The 14,185-nt window shown below is 36.2% G+C and overlaps 1 protein-coding gene across 1 annotated transcript in view; it reads right to left on the bottom strand.

Annotated features, from left to right (window-relative positions):
- Positions 1 to 14,185, bottom strand: part of LOC106648224 (RNA-binding protein Musashi homolog Rbp6-like) — a 35,895-nt gene that overhangs the window by 17,205 nt on the left and 4,505 nt on the right. The window contains exon 3 of the mRNA XM_023463306.1: positions 1,324 to 1,408. Coding sequence (XP_023319074.1) covers positions 1,324 to 1,408 — 85 coding nt within the window. The remainder of the gene's footprint in view (positions 1 to 1,323; positions 1,409 to 14,185) is intronic.

The raw sequence follows: 14,185 nt of genomic DNA, 5'->3' as shown, positions 1-14,185 counted from the left end.
AGGACTCCTGTAGGAATTTCGCGAGATCCTATAGGAAATTTTTATAAGGGTCTAGAGCCGAAAAACTTCTTTTATTAACGAAAATAATTTTTTTAGGTTGATACGAAGCCTGAAAAAATCTGGATAGTTTTTTTTCTTATTTTCTTCATCGAAATACATTATCTTGAATTTTTACAAATTTTTGAATTGAAGGTGATGGTGTCTGTGGCCAAAAAATGCTATTTTCAACAAAAAAAGCTTTCGGAATCCAGAGGTTCCGCTAAAAAAAATTTTTTTTTTAAATTTCTTTTAAATTTTTTTTTTTTAATTCTGAAGACATTTGAAAGATAATGTAAGTATGATAAAGGTCATCAGAATTTCGCATTAATCTTTGTGATGCTCTAGATTGAGCTAGGAAGCTTCAATCGAAAAAATGGAATGGTCAAACTTTATTAAAATCCGACGAGAAATTAGAAAAAAAATTAAAAATTTTTTTTAGCGGAACCTCTGGATTCCGGAAGCTTTCTTTGTTGAAAATAGCGTTTTTTGGCCATAGACACCATCACCTTCTATTAAAAAAATTGAGATCTGAAAAAATTTGAGATCATGTATTTTGATTAACAAAATTAGAAAAAAAATTGTTCAGAAATTTTTGAAGCTCGGCATCGCCCTAAAAAAATTATTCAGCTCTAGGCTTCAGCGGCATGAATGAAAAATTCTGGAAAAATTCAAGGAATCGTTTTTTGGTTTCAGAATCAAGAAAAAATTATTCCGGATTGGTATATCAAATCATTTCATCAAAAATAAAATAATTTAAATTTTCAATGACTTTATGTGAAGGCTTGAAGTACTCAAAAAATCTGAAAAAATTCAAGGTTGTTTGGATGGTTGAAAAGTACCTTCATGAATTTTTTCAGATTCTTTAATTACTTCAGGGCTTCAGAAGAAATATAAATAGAAAATAGACGTTTATAGCGGGGGTGGAGGGTAGGAGGGGGAGGAGGTCTAAAATTTTGGTTTTATGGACCCTTTTTCAATGTACTATTACATACCAAAATTGCAGGAAAATTCGTGGACCCCGTCCGCATGTTTATTGAAAAAATTCTGAATCTGACCCATATACTATTTCATCACAGAAACATGTTCAACTTCTCCAATGCATTTATGGTATTTTTGACCTGAATTTATAAACCAAATTTTTTAATACATTTGTGCCTCTAGCACTTCTATTTTCTCTCAAAAATTATTTTTCTATAGCAAGTATGTATTATGAAAAATCTTTAAAACATTTTGGAACGGACTATAATTAATAATTTCTTTTGAAAGTATTTATGATGAACTTACTTTTTTGCCGTCTAACTCGTGTGTGCCTTGAGCTAAAACCTTATCCACACCCGATGGATCTGCAAATGTGATGAATCCAAAACCTCTGGAATAAAAAAGACAAATTACAACACATTTACCTTGGTAATACATAATACTTAAAAGGCTTTAAATGTGTAAATATTCAAATGGTCTAAAAAAATTTTTTTCATTCTATATAACATCTAGGAAACGTGAAGGGTCGGGAATACCCACTGAATTGGTATTTGGTATCAAATTATAAGCATTTTTCAAATAACTAATTATATTCTAACACTGCAACTGATCATCTTTAAAAGTCTTTGCACGATCTTACATAACTAATAAATGTGCTTTCGAATTCTAGAAAATGTTAAGTCATTTCAAATATAGGCCCTGTTATTGCGCCCCTTATAAAAATTTCCAATAGGATCCCGCGAAATTCCTATTGGAAACCTATAGGACTCCTGTAGGAATTTCGCGAGATCCTATAGGAAATTTTTATAAGGGGCTAGTCACATCATGAGGGTCATGTTTCAGAACAAGGTAGTATATTTTTACTGCTGAATGTTTAAATTATAATTGCAGCTTTGCTATAACAACAGTTGCACATGAAAATTGCAATGGTAAAATAACGTGTACCATACGTGATCGATAAGTTCTTAAGATAGCTCTTTTTATTTTTGACCTTCGCAACATAAAAATGTTTTTTTTTTTTTATAATTTTCGTGGCTGATCCGAGGAAAAATTTTGAACTTTGTTGAAGTCATTAAACTTGGTCTTCCAACACAAGCCAAACATAGTGCGCTAAGGTTGTTGTCGTAGCGCTGCTATAGACGCGTGAGCTGGCTATTCACCTCTGCATTTCTTTTCTTTACTCATTTTCCTCATAAAGTACCTACGTGCTACTTTTGATAGTTTTATTTCCAAGGGACCAAATAATGTTGAGTGCCTTCTTTGTTCAAGTTTTGTAGTGCGCTGTACTGCTACAGTCGAAAGAACGTGAAATTCGCGCAAGCTGTTTATTCGGTTGTTGTTTGATTACTTATTTATTGTGATTGCGTATCTCAAATAGTTAAATAAATTATATTTTTTATTCACTTCCACTATTTTACTATTTATCAATTTATTACATCAGAAAAGACTCTTATATCGTCCTCATGGAAAATACAAAATTTGAATACTGATGTTATGATTGTGTGCTTCGCACGCTAGCTCTTGAGAACCAAATTTACTAAGAATTTAGTAACATAATAACTTGTTTACGTCTGAGTTCAAAGTTAACCAAAGTGGTAAAATTTTTTTTATTTATTCTTAAATTGTTATTCCTACGTGCACGAACAATTTCATTAATATTACTTCAGTGGTTTTTGAGATATCTTGGAAACTAGACTCTTTTCCATAAAAATCTATGTTAAGGAGGGAATAGGATCTGTTTGCTAGATTTCGTGCATCATTTTAATAAATTTGTTTTGAGTACAAAATAAAATAAATTGGTTTATAATTTATATGCAATATAAATAATAGTTATTTGAAGATTAATCAGATGACACGGAGCTGGGATGGTCTCCTTGTAAGCTAAGCTGTTGCCCATTCAAAAATGTCGGGCAGAAAGGAATAAACTTAACAATACAACGCCGATTGTGTGGATTATGATGCAGATCTTGTAATACTTAAACCACATTCCTCTTGATGTGACTACATAGTATTTCTTGTAATTGGTAGCATACGCTAGTATTAGTACTCTTATAATTCTTTTAGTCTAATACTCGTAATTTTTCATGACTTCAGCTACTATCTTTTTACCATTTCGGCACTTTTATCGACCCTCTTCAAATAAGTCACAACATCTATTCATAGATTTTTTATCCTCATCCGTAACTCTTTACTATCGTCATACACATTTTTTCCCGGAGAGAGCCTGACAATCAAAATAGATTGACTTGATAATTTCACATTTTTCGGATTAAAATGCAAAAAATTCTAATATCATTCTTGTAAATGACTACTTTTTTATACTAATAACTCTTTGCAATTATTTCAATTTAAGCCACATGGGGTTCTACCATGCGATCTGTATCGAATAAACACAATCAATTAATCAATGTTTACGGTTGAGTTAGAGAATCTTTGTCATTGGAAAGTTTGAAGAGACTCCTTGGTACGAGGCTACAGGCTAATTCAGAAGGAATGTCTTTCCTCCGAGAATCAGGTAAAGGAGTTCAATCGAAAAAAAAGCTCTAATGGCAAAAGTCTCAAAAATGTATGATTTTAAAGTTATCTTTAATTGAAAATACAAACTTTCGGTTCTCAAAAGTAACTTCTCGAACGTTCGACTCGTTGTTTTTACGCCAAACTCAAATGTTAGAAAATAATATAATTCGGCAGCTTTTCCTATGCAATTCAAAAGAAAAAACTATTCAATCTATTTTAACTTATTTATCAAATAAAATGATATAATTTTTATACCCAAATGTGTCGATTGATATTGCGAAATGATAAACAACCACAATAAATGCAAACCAAGTCAGGCTAGGCTTGTCGAGTTGGACGGGCCATGACATACGTCAATTGCTCGCGTTTGCAGGCCTAAAAGCGGGTAGTTAATGTCCTTCAAAAATGAGGAATTTGCCGAATCCAATTCTGTTCAATGTTCCGAACGCCTGCAGCACTAAGGATCCGGTAACGCTGTATCTAATGCTTTGGACGTACTTACTAACTGAATCCACGTGTGTTTTTCTTTTCTCATTCCCACTTATTGGAGCTCCACCGGGATTATCTTTTCGGTGGGGACCCGGGGCTAAGCACTTCTGCTACATCCATGTTTGGTTGCAAAATCTGCGGGAGTCGAGAGCGGGAAATTCTTGGTTGTCACCAGATGGGCCATGTACCACCAAAGTACATGTCTTGACCCAAAGAATGCGGCCCTCAGGATTAAAATATATGCTCCTTTGCCAGAGTTACAACTATTTGAATAATACACAAAAATACATAAAAACGGCTATTTTTGGACCTTCAAGGGGCCCAAAATTGGGCCCTTAGACCCCTGGAAGACTAACATTTTACTTGAAGGCTATTTTCACATACCCAAATAATATACTAAATTTTGGGGCATATTCGAGAACGGGGAGTTTTCGGGGGGCACAAAAGTGGTACATTTATGAAAAAACTGCTCATATACATCTTCTAAATAATAAGCTTATAGAATCTTGTAATACGAAACTTAATCTCAACTAACGAAAATTCAAAGAAACTTCCTGGGTTTAATATTCAAACTGCAGCAATACAATCTTACTATTCAAAAGTTACCTTCATAAGCTATCATTATTATGAGAAAGCAGCTTTACTTGATTAATTTTCATTCATTAAAAGTTATTAAGTCACACAGTAAAATATTCTTGTAAAATAGTCAGTGCACAACTCATCGTAAGCACTAGTCAGTGAGGTTTGAACATTTTTAATTTTTTACACATCAGGTAAAGCATAACTAGAGAGATATGCCAAAAATCAGAACTTATATTGAGTTGTACTTTTGAAAAGCATATTATAACTTAATAATTCTCAAAAGGTGAACCTTTTAAGTCTATTCCTTATTGATCTACACATGCTGAAAGTTACATTTTTATTTTCTAAATTTTTTTTGTGTTGGGTACGCTGTGTAGTATAAGTATATTTAGTGGGTTATGTATTTGCTTACTATATTCATAGCCCTTTCTAATGAAAAATCTTGAAAAATTTTATTCAACATCTCTGCAATTACTGATTTTAATTATTGTTCATTATTATACATTCAAAATGCCTCGAGGTAAATACAAAAAAAACGTATAGTTTCAATAAAGCATAAAAGGAATGAATTCTTCATTATGGTAAGACAAAGAAATGTAAAATAAACCCTTTTTAAAAGGTATTCTTTGATAGTAAAACAGGATCAACTACATCCCTTATCCCAAGATAACTATAAATTTGTTCGTTATCGATCCAGCCATGGTAAAGCCCAGCAATCCATAAACCAAGTATATATAACGCTGAGAAGGAGCAATAGTAGAAGAGGAATGGCATGAAGAAGCCTTGGAGAGGAAAGAGGCAGCAGTCGCATATAGAAGGCAACTGAAAGGGTCAAAATTAATTTTGCCTGGGCATCGGTATCTTGCAAATTCCTTTAGCATATTATGCAGTTCAACGATATAGATCTGAGGCCGTTAATATTCGAAGTGTAATCCTATCTTTCTAACAGCGTTCTTCATCCCTTTTCAACCTTACACATTACCATTCTTTCCGTAGGTTTATTGTTTTTGTCCATCGGGTGATAGGATAATAAGACACTTAAAGCAAGCTTATTCTGCCATTTTTATTACGGTTGGCTAATTTTTATTATACTTAAAAAAAATATTTTACTTTTTAAGATTAAGATGTTGTTTAAAGTGGTGTATGAGACGCAGTTTTTCATTTCTTCCTAATTAATTTTGGTTGACAAAATTTCTAAACGCTCTTTCGAATCAAATGCAAAAAACGCATCTCAATCCGTCTCATTGTTCGAAAAATCAAAACTACTTTGCTTTATTTCCTTGACTAACTAAACAGTCAAGCTTTACAATAGAAAATGTAATAGTGATACCAACGTCATAGGGTCAAGTCAAAATGGAAAAAAGCACAAAAAATGTGACTAAATTAACATTTTTCTTCTGTCACACTTGACCTTTCATTGCAGACAGTTGTATAAATAAAAAGTTATATATAAATAAAAAAACCTTTAAATGCATACTTATGTTTTCGACTCTGAAGTTGAATATTGTAAAATGGTGTAACATCGCCGTAAATATCCGAAATTTTCCGTTAAGATAATTGTCTAGACTTTTCTGGTGATATTTACAATTGTTCCTTCTACTCAACACGCTTATTCTCGTTTTATGGTATGCGAATGAATTTTTATCTTTTCTTTTTTCATTTCCCGCCCCTTTACCTACGTACATTTTTTCTCACATACGTATTTATGAGGTACAACACAAGAATAAAATTACGTCCTAGCCAAATTGTTTTGCTAAACGTTCAGACTGTTGCGATGAGAAACAACGAGTGATATATTTTATACTTTAATAGAAAAGGCTCTCAAAATAGGGAAAATTGAAGATGCTCTTTCATTTTCATTGATACATAATTTTGTGGTTTATTAATACTTGAATTGGCTGCTTTTCATTTGTCATTTTCGTACATTCATTTTCCATGTACTTTCAATTATTTTCAGTGAATATTATCGATACTTATCCCGCTTCGAGCCAAACGGACGAAATTTCACATATTTCTTTCGGCGGTTTAAACTTTGTGAAAAAAGTATCTGTAAAATGTTTTAATAGTCATTTCCGACGTTACGTTAAAAGTAGACATTTTCTTCATAAGGTCATGAAAGTCTAGTTTCCCACTTTAACGTAAAGTTCGCAACTTGGCCGCTAATTTCAGTAAAAATAGTATCATCAAGGGATGTAGATATCGATTTTTAATAAAATTGATTTTTTATCATCACTAAACTCGTTGAATAATGTACTAATTTCGATTTTAACGCTGATGCTTTACTTGACATTTCGAATATGTTCCAGTTCACTTTTATTGTAAATTATTTCTGTTATATTAAAATGAAAAAAATATCTGTAAAATGTTTTAATAGTCATTTCCGACGTTAAATTTTAGAACTTTCCGAATCTGATAGCAGAATTGTTAAAAAATTTATTAGTAAAAGTTATGAACATTGTGATGGGAGATACGATTACGATACGATGGCTTAGTGGGTATAGGTCTGCTAATACAAGGTGTGCCGTAGGGCGTGGGTTCGATCCCCACTTGGCGAATTTGCGAGGTTCGTTTTTTCGCCTGGTGTGGTCGAGTTCGTGCCCGAGGTGGAGCGGGTACCACTCAAAAAAGAAGACTCGGGCTATGTCATCAGCCTCCGAAGCGCTAAAAACCCCGATCACTGTGCGAGCTGGAAGCGATAGGATAACCATAAGTATGAGCCCGAGGCGAGGACTCACGAGGCTGGCAATAGATGGAGCACAATTTTCCCATGATGAAGTCGGAAGCGAAAACCACACTCACAAGAGGGCGCCAGATGTGAGAGCAAAGGCTCTGCTGGAACGCATGATGGCGCCTGAAGCGAGAACTACACTCACAAGACGACAACAGAAAAGGAGGAGTATCAAAAACTCACGGAGACTCACAGCGTAGCGCCGGAAGCGAGAACCACACTCACAAGATGTAGCCGACAGAGCAAATTGGGCACTTGCCATCGGCGGCAGAAGCGAGAACCACAATCACAAGATGGCACTAGACAGCGAGTCCTAAAAAGACGTCTAACTCAGGAGGAGATGCCAGCAATGTGTGACCACGCAGTAGACGGCTCTGAAGAAGGGGATACAACAATCGACGATGGCATCGTGCAGGATCAGAGGTTCACCAAGCAGAAAGAGATGAGTCCCTGAACCCCTAATCGTCGCATATCACTATGCGACGGATGGGGGATGTATGGAAAAACAACGACTAACAGAAGTAGCAGAAATGCTCAACTAACCCCGACCTCACCGAAGCAATGCCTAACGGCGGATACCGGTGAGTGTCTGAATGGGGTGGAGTAGAGAAAAAAAAAACACATGCACATATGAATTAAGAAGATGGCACGTCAAGTCGGCAGCAATGGCAACAATGGCAACACAGGCACAGGACTCGCATGGCAAGGAATGCGAACGACAAGTTGGTCGCACTAACGAAGCTTGGCCAAAAGACGAAAAACTGGAGCTTATCGATATCGCTTCGCTACGCTTGCGCGTGCGATCATCCCAGCCGTCACCTTGCAGGAACTCAAAGGAGCGCTCGGCGCTCAAGCTCGCTATTGCCGCACGTCTCGACATCTTTTTGCGGGTGTACACGACGTGTCTGGAGACCGGCATTTTTCCGTCTAGCTGGAAGCGCCAGAGACTCGTCCTACTCCTAAAGCCAGGTAAACCTCCCGACGAGCCGTCCTCGTATCGTCCGCTGTGTATGTTAGACATGGCGGGCAAGATTCTCGAGAGAATCATATGCGACCAGATAAAGACTTTCACAGAGAGACCCGGAGGCCTCTCGGCGCGACAATATGGCTTCCGGAAAGGGCGATTAACGATAGATGTCATCGAAGATATCATTTCCACCGCCCAAGAGGCCATCGCCGGTAAGAGATGGTACCGCGGCACCAAGAAGTACTGCGCCGTGGTGACACTCGACGTGAGGAATGCGTTCAATTCGGCCCGGTGGGATAATATTCTCGCTGCTCTACGCAGTTTGCTCGTACCCGATAACTACCACCACACTCATACACCACCAGGCTCATGCTCGGGAGCGAGGCGAACTGGCTCGCGGTTGCTTCCTTCGCCCACTCAGTCGTATTTCAAGTTCGCCCATTTTCAAGTTCATGAATTTTTTTCTCGAGAAACATCAACTTTAGGAAAAAATTACCAAGAATAAAAAAGTCTTAGAATTGCTCAAAAAATTCCAGTGTATTTTTTGAGTAATTCTAAGACTTTTTTATTCTTGGTGATTTTTTCCTAGAGTCGATATTTCTCGAGAAAAAAATTCATGAAAGTATACAAAAAAATTTTGCATTCTAGACGCCATTTTGTTAACTTCCCGGCAAATTTTTGGTACAAAATCTATGTCATTTGAAAGGTAAAACATTTATGCCACGGTTTAATGTGTTTCCAAGGTCGTAGCAAACTCGAAACACATTTGAAATTTGGTTTAAAAACAAAAAAACGTGAAAAAAAATGTGCTTTTTTTTGTTTAAACTAATTTTTCTCTATGTTAATAACTTTTTAGCACAATTTAAATACCACTATTGGAAAAGAGAGCTTTCAAACTTTAAAAATGTTGCATTTTTTTCTAACGCCAATTTCGTAAACTGTACAGCTTCGAAGAGTGACGTGTTGTTTGGGTCGTTTTGGTCCGAAAAGGGTTAAATGCGATTGAGGAACACTCCCTGTTTGACATTCGACTCATAAACCTTGGTCCGGCAAATTCGTAGATTGTTCGGAGTGCAACTCGTGGTTCGTCACTAAGACACCGGCAATAGTTTTCGAGATTATCGTGGAGAAACCAATATTCGTACCTCCGATAATTGACGCGAACCGAGAAATTAACTCGTCATCCCATCGCGTGATACAAGTAGATATTATCACCCGACTACGCTTAATCGCAATTGTGACCAGTGCTAATTTAACTCGGCATTGGATAATCTGACCGATACATCCAGACGTATCACCTGCCCAACCGGGCAGAGCCCAAACATAAGAATAGTCTAGAGCGCATCCCAAAGAACTTTAGAGAGCCAAGCACAAGTTCCGATACAAAAAGATCACCAAATTTCTTCTTAATTTTAAGTACATATTCATGGGTGACCATCTTCTTGCATCAGATGACCAGAGTACAAACAGCAGAAGGATCGCCAGACCCGTCAGACACCTTGTCAATGTCAGCACGACGGGCGAGGGCCGTGTTGAGCCAGCGAATCTCCTGCATGTCACCCATGGTGTGGTCCGCTCCAACTAGCTATAGGATGGAGCAACAGGAACGACTAAGAGCCTCACTGCAGACCAGGTTAGCAGGAACGCACACGATTTTCATCTCGGTGCAAGGCTTAGCTTTTCTCAAGTAGCGCAAAATTTCATGTTGGCAAATCTCAAGAAAACTGATGCGATCCAAGTGGCCTACGAGAGTTTCAATCACTGTGTTTATCTTAGCATCCGTGACAGTGACCCTAACCGTCAACTCATCAACAGTAGAGTTGACTTTATTTATGGCCTCCTTGATACTCATGAGCATTGCGAGAATTAATGTCCGCACCTAAACTTTGTGATTGCGTCTTAGGAGGTATATTTAATCCAGAGTTGAAGTCTAAGAACTCATTATCGACAACTATACCTTGACTTGAGCCAAAACTAGACACACGCGACTCAGACCGGGAAACTGCAATCGCGAAGGCCGCCTCCTCACGTCTAGTAATAAGAATTTTAACAGGTGCAGCAGCAGATATACGAGCACAATAAGTAGTCGCAGAGCAGCGTGCCAGGTAAAGAGGATGACAGTCAGGGTGGAAAAAAGCACTGCACGCGTTACACGTGATCGAATCAGTATCAATCTACTTCCTACACTTTCTGCACTTTTTAATAGGCATCAGCAAAGACAAAGTTATAAAATTTGAGCCACTGGAGTCAATGACACAAGTCGAATCATAGACGACAACATTCAATCGGATTACGGTTTCAAAGTCCATACACGAATAAAGTAAATAAATAATCTTCTTCACACAGGCCCAATCGTCACAACTAAGCAAAATAGCGCATCGAGAGATCGAGCAAAACTGAGAAAATCGTAACTACGTTTACTACGTTTGTTTCGGTTTGAATTGTTATGTTAATGTTTCATGTTTTTTATTATAATAAATTTTAATTTTCAATCTAGGTTTGCCAATTTTTTCATTCTGCTAAATTTTCTCACCGTTAATAAATTAATCTTCGAGCCTCTTCGAACTACTTATGCCGTGCCCTGCCGGGAAGTCATCATTATTCGTTTTGGTGCATTAGTGCAAGGGCGAGTATGTTGTCGCTTATTAAACTATAGGAGTTTTAAGTGAAAGCTCGCCGCCGCGCTTTGACATTTGCACAATTTGGATGTCTTCGAAAGGGATTAATATTCGCAAACTTCTGCGAAGGTAGAGCGTACGCATTATTTTAGCTTGGCCAACTCGGCAAGTAAAATAATGCAGCCATATGCATGAAAATAAGTCTAAAAGGGGCATATGGTACGCAGTTGCATCAGGGATAATTTCGGTCAATGATGCGACAAAGAGAGCTCGAAGATTGAATATTTAAATATGTTATGTTCGAATTAATGCAAAAGAAAAGAAGAATCGAGCGACGAAAATCTCCATGGCAACGAGAGGCGAGAGCGGTGCTGGTGACTAGGCCGGGCCAGACTTGATCGGTTGGAGCTTCACGAAAGACGCTTGAATAATTAAATAAAAAATCTCTTCACGAAACTATTGAGTTTTTGGTTTCATTTGATACAACGTTTAATCGTTAGGTTAGAAAAACTTATTTTTTGACTGAACAGACACTTTAAACAGTCACAACTGCAGCAGCCGCAACTCTGGAGCAATCCGCCTCTCCACGACCAAAAATAAAAATTTTCGGATGGACAGAACCGCAAAAATCAGCAAATTTGAGAGAGCGATTCAAACAAATGTCTAAACCGTACGAAGCAGAGGGAGAAGCGAGAGAAGAGAGAAAGAGAGAATAACAGTGAAGATTGATGAGCATACTAAGTTCAATCGATAGTAGAAGTAAATAGAGTCAGGCAAAAGTGAATGTAAACCACACCATTTTAGTAGACGAAAAAGTAAAGAGGAAGAGCTTGGACACTGCAAGATGAATATTCATTCATGTTACATTTGGATCAGTTCCTGTCTTAGCTAGAGAGTGTGTAGGGTAGTCAGACCAATCAATGACCGGGTACCAGTGAATGACCATTTTGGAAAATATCATATGAAAAACATTTAAAAATATATTTGTATGGACGTAATTCAACTCTTCAGTGAACGATGCATCTTGTTTTCTATGTTCAATCATAATTTAACAAGGAAAAACGATAATTATTGCACATCCAAAAGTGGTCATTTACTGGTCGAAAGCAGTCAACCACTGTTATAAGTACCCTATAAACAGATCAGTCTTACGAGTGAGATAGAGCAAACGATTTTAAGTAGAGCTTTTTACCAAGCGCGATATTACTTTTAGTCAATTTAGTCAGAACTAGGATAAAGGCTCTTTTAAGATTCACTATTTGATTCGACTATCTCCATTCAAATTTAGATGCTGTCATGTCTCTTCGTTTTGCTACTGTAGTTTAAAACAGTTTATGAGTTCTATCTTTCTCTGTTACATTTGCATGAAATAAATATAAAATTCGTTATAATTTCAATTAATTTTTATGAAATTATGTTTTGTTATGGGATTTGAAATATAAAATTATTATTTTTTCTCATACAATAATTAAGTCGATCTGTGATAGGAAAAATTATGATCATGATTATGTGCGATAGAAAACTCACACCTTCAAAAATCATGATTTGAACAATTGACTTGATCTCAGTCGAATTCATTGAAGAAAAGATTAATTTCCTTTTTCCTAGCAGTCATTCTGTTCTTTCACAAATTATGAACAAATAAATTGCAAAAAAGTGTATGAGGCTGAAAAAATGTAAGTAACGTAGAAACAAAAAAAAGTGAAAAATTGCGACTTAAAAACTATCTTCTTTTTACTATTATTAATCTCGCTTTGCTACTCCCATACTGTAGTACTGTAACAAAAAAAAAGTTATTGCATACATTTAAAAACCTTACGATTCGTCTCGACTTACAAGGACACCACCCCAGCTCCGGGTCATGGATTTACTCCAAAATTTTATTGGGGTCTCCTGGTACCCAATACTGAAGTTCCGTGTGCTTAGTTTGATCTTATGAGCCTTCGGGCCCATTTTTTAGAGGATTTTCCACATTATAAAAAAATTTTTGTTATTATCTATATCGATATAGAAGTACTTAAACGAAAAAGTGCAACGATAAAAAAATTTAAAATTTTTCAAAGAATCTGCTTGAATTTTTTCATAATTTTTGGGACCATCTACCACTCTTTTTGAGAAGTCCTAAAATCTATAAAAAAGAGTCAAATTTGGGCCTCTTGAATTAAGTGATAGATGGTCCCAAAAACAATGAAAAAATTCAAGCAGATTCTTTGAAAAATTTTAAAGTTTTTTATCGTTATATCAATATCGTATAATAACAAAAACTTATTTATAATGTGGAAGATCCTCTAAAAAATGGGCCCTAAGGTCCATGAGATCAAACTAAGCACAAAGAGCTTCAGTATTGGGTATCAGGAGACCCCAAAAAAATTTTGGAGCAAATCCATGAACCGGAGCTTGAGTGGTGTCCTTGTCAGTGTAGAATGACTCAAAAGTCAAAGTGCATAGGAGTTTTTTCGTTGAAAATCGTTTAACTTTTCAGAAAAAATGGGTCCTGAAGTGATCTGAGCACTCTGGAAGCTTCTATAATAGAAATAATCAAGAAAAAACGAAAAACACTAAATCTAATCAAGTATGATCCGGACTTTCCTTTCCAAAACTATTTAAGAATACTTCTTAAATGTGTCAACTACTTTCTTGTAAATTTTTATAATGATTTGAGCATTATTACGCTCTGGAAACGCTTATATTTATCGAAAAACGTGCAAAAAAGGCCCCTAAAGCAGAGTATAGCCTTAGATCTTTACATATTACACATGCTAGGCAAACTCAAACCTCAAAATGAACTGTGTTAACTTGAAGAGCACAACATTACCTTTAATTCAGTATATTTAAAAACTCTGTAAGTCCTCTAGAACCGAAGATACAGCTGTTTGAAATTTCACTGAGAATTAAAGCATTAAATCTGTCATTTTCATAGATCAGTTGACATGATACTTGAATTTTCAGTAAAACTTCAAATAGCTATATCTTTTGTTCTAAAAGACTTGAAGAGCTTTTAAGTATACCAAATTGAAGGTAATTTTGTGCTCTTCAAGGCTATACTTATTTTTTTGCTATTCATTTGACATACCAGTTTCATTGCACATACCAGTAGCATGAAAATCGCATTTCTTGTTATGTACAACGGCTGAAAGTTTCTTTTTTCGCGCTGATAAAATCATATGTGTTAACATCAATATTTATAACGTCATAATTGACAGAACCCCCCGACCCAACCTGCCATTAAGTGTCATCATTGAAGAACCCCTCCCCCCCCCCCCCCCC

The sequence above is a fragment of the Trichogramma pretiosum genome, unplaced genomic scaffold, assembly GCF_000599845.2.
Source record: "Trichogramma pretiosum strain Unisexual culture from Peru unplaced genomic scaffold, Tpre_2.0 scaffold159, whole genome shotgun sequence".
Classification (NCBI taxonomy): Eukaryota; Metazoa; Arthropoda; class Insecta; order Hymenoptera; family Trichogrammatidae; genus Trichogramma; species Trichogramma pretiosum.
Note: the sequence above shows the minus strand (reverse complement) of the source record. Positions and strands in the feature narration are given on the sequence as shown.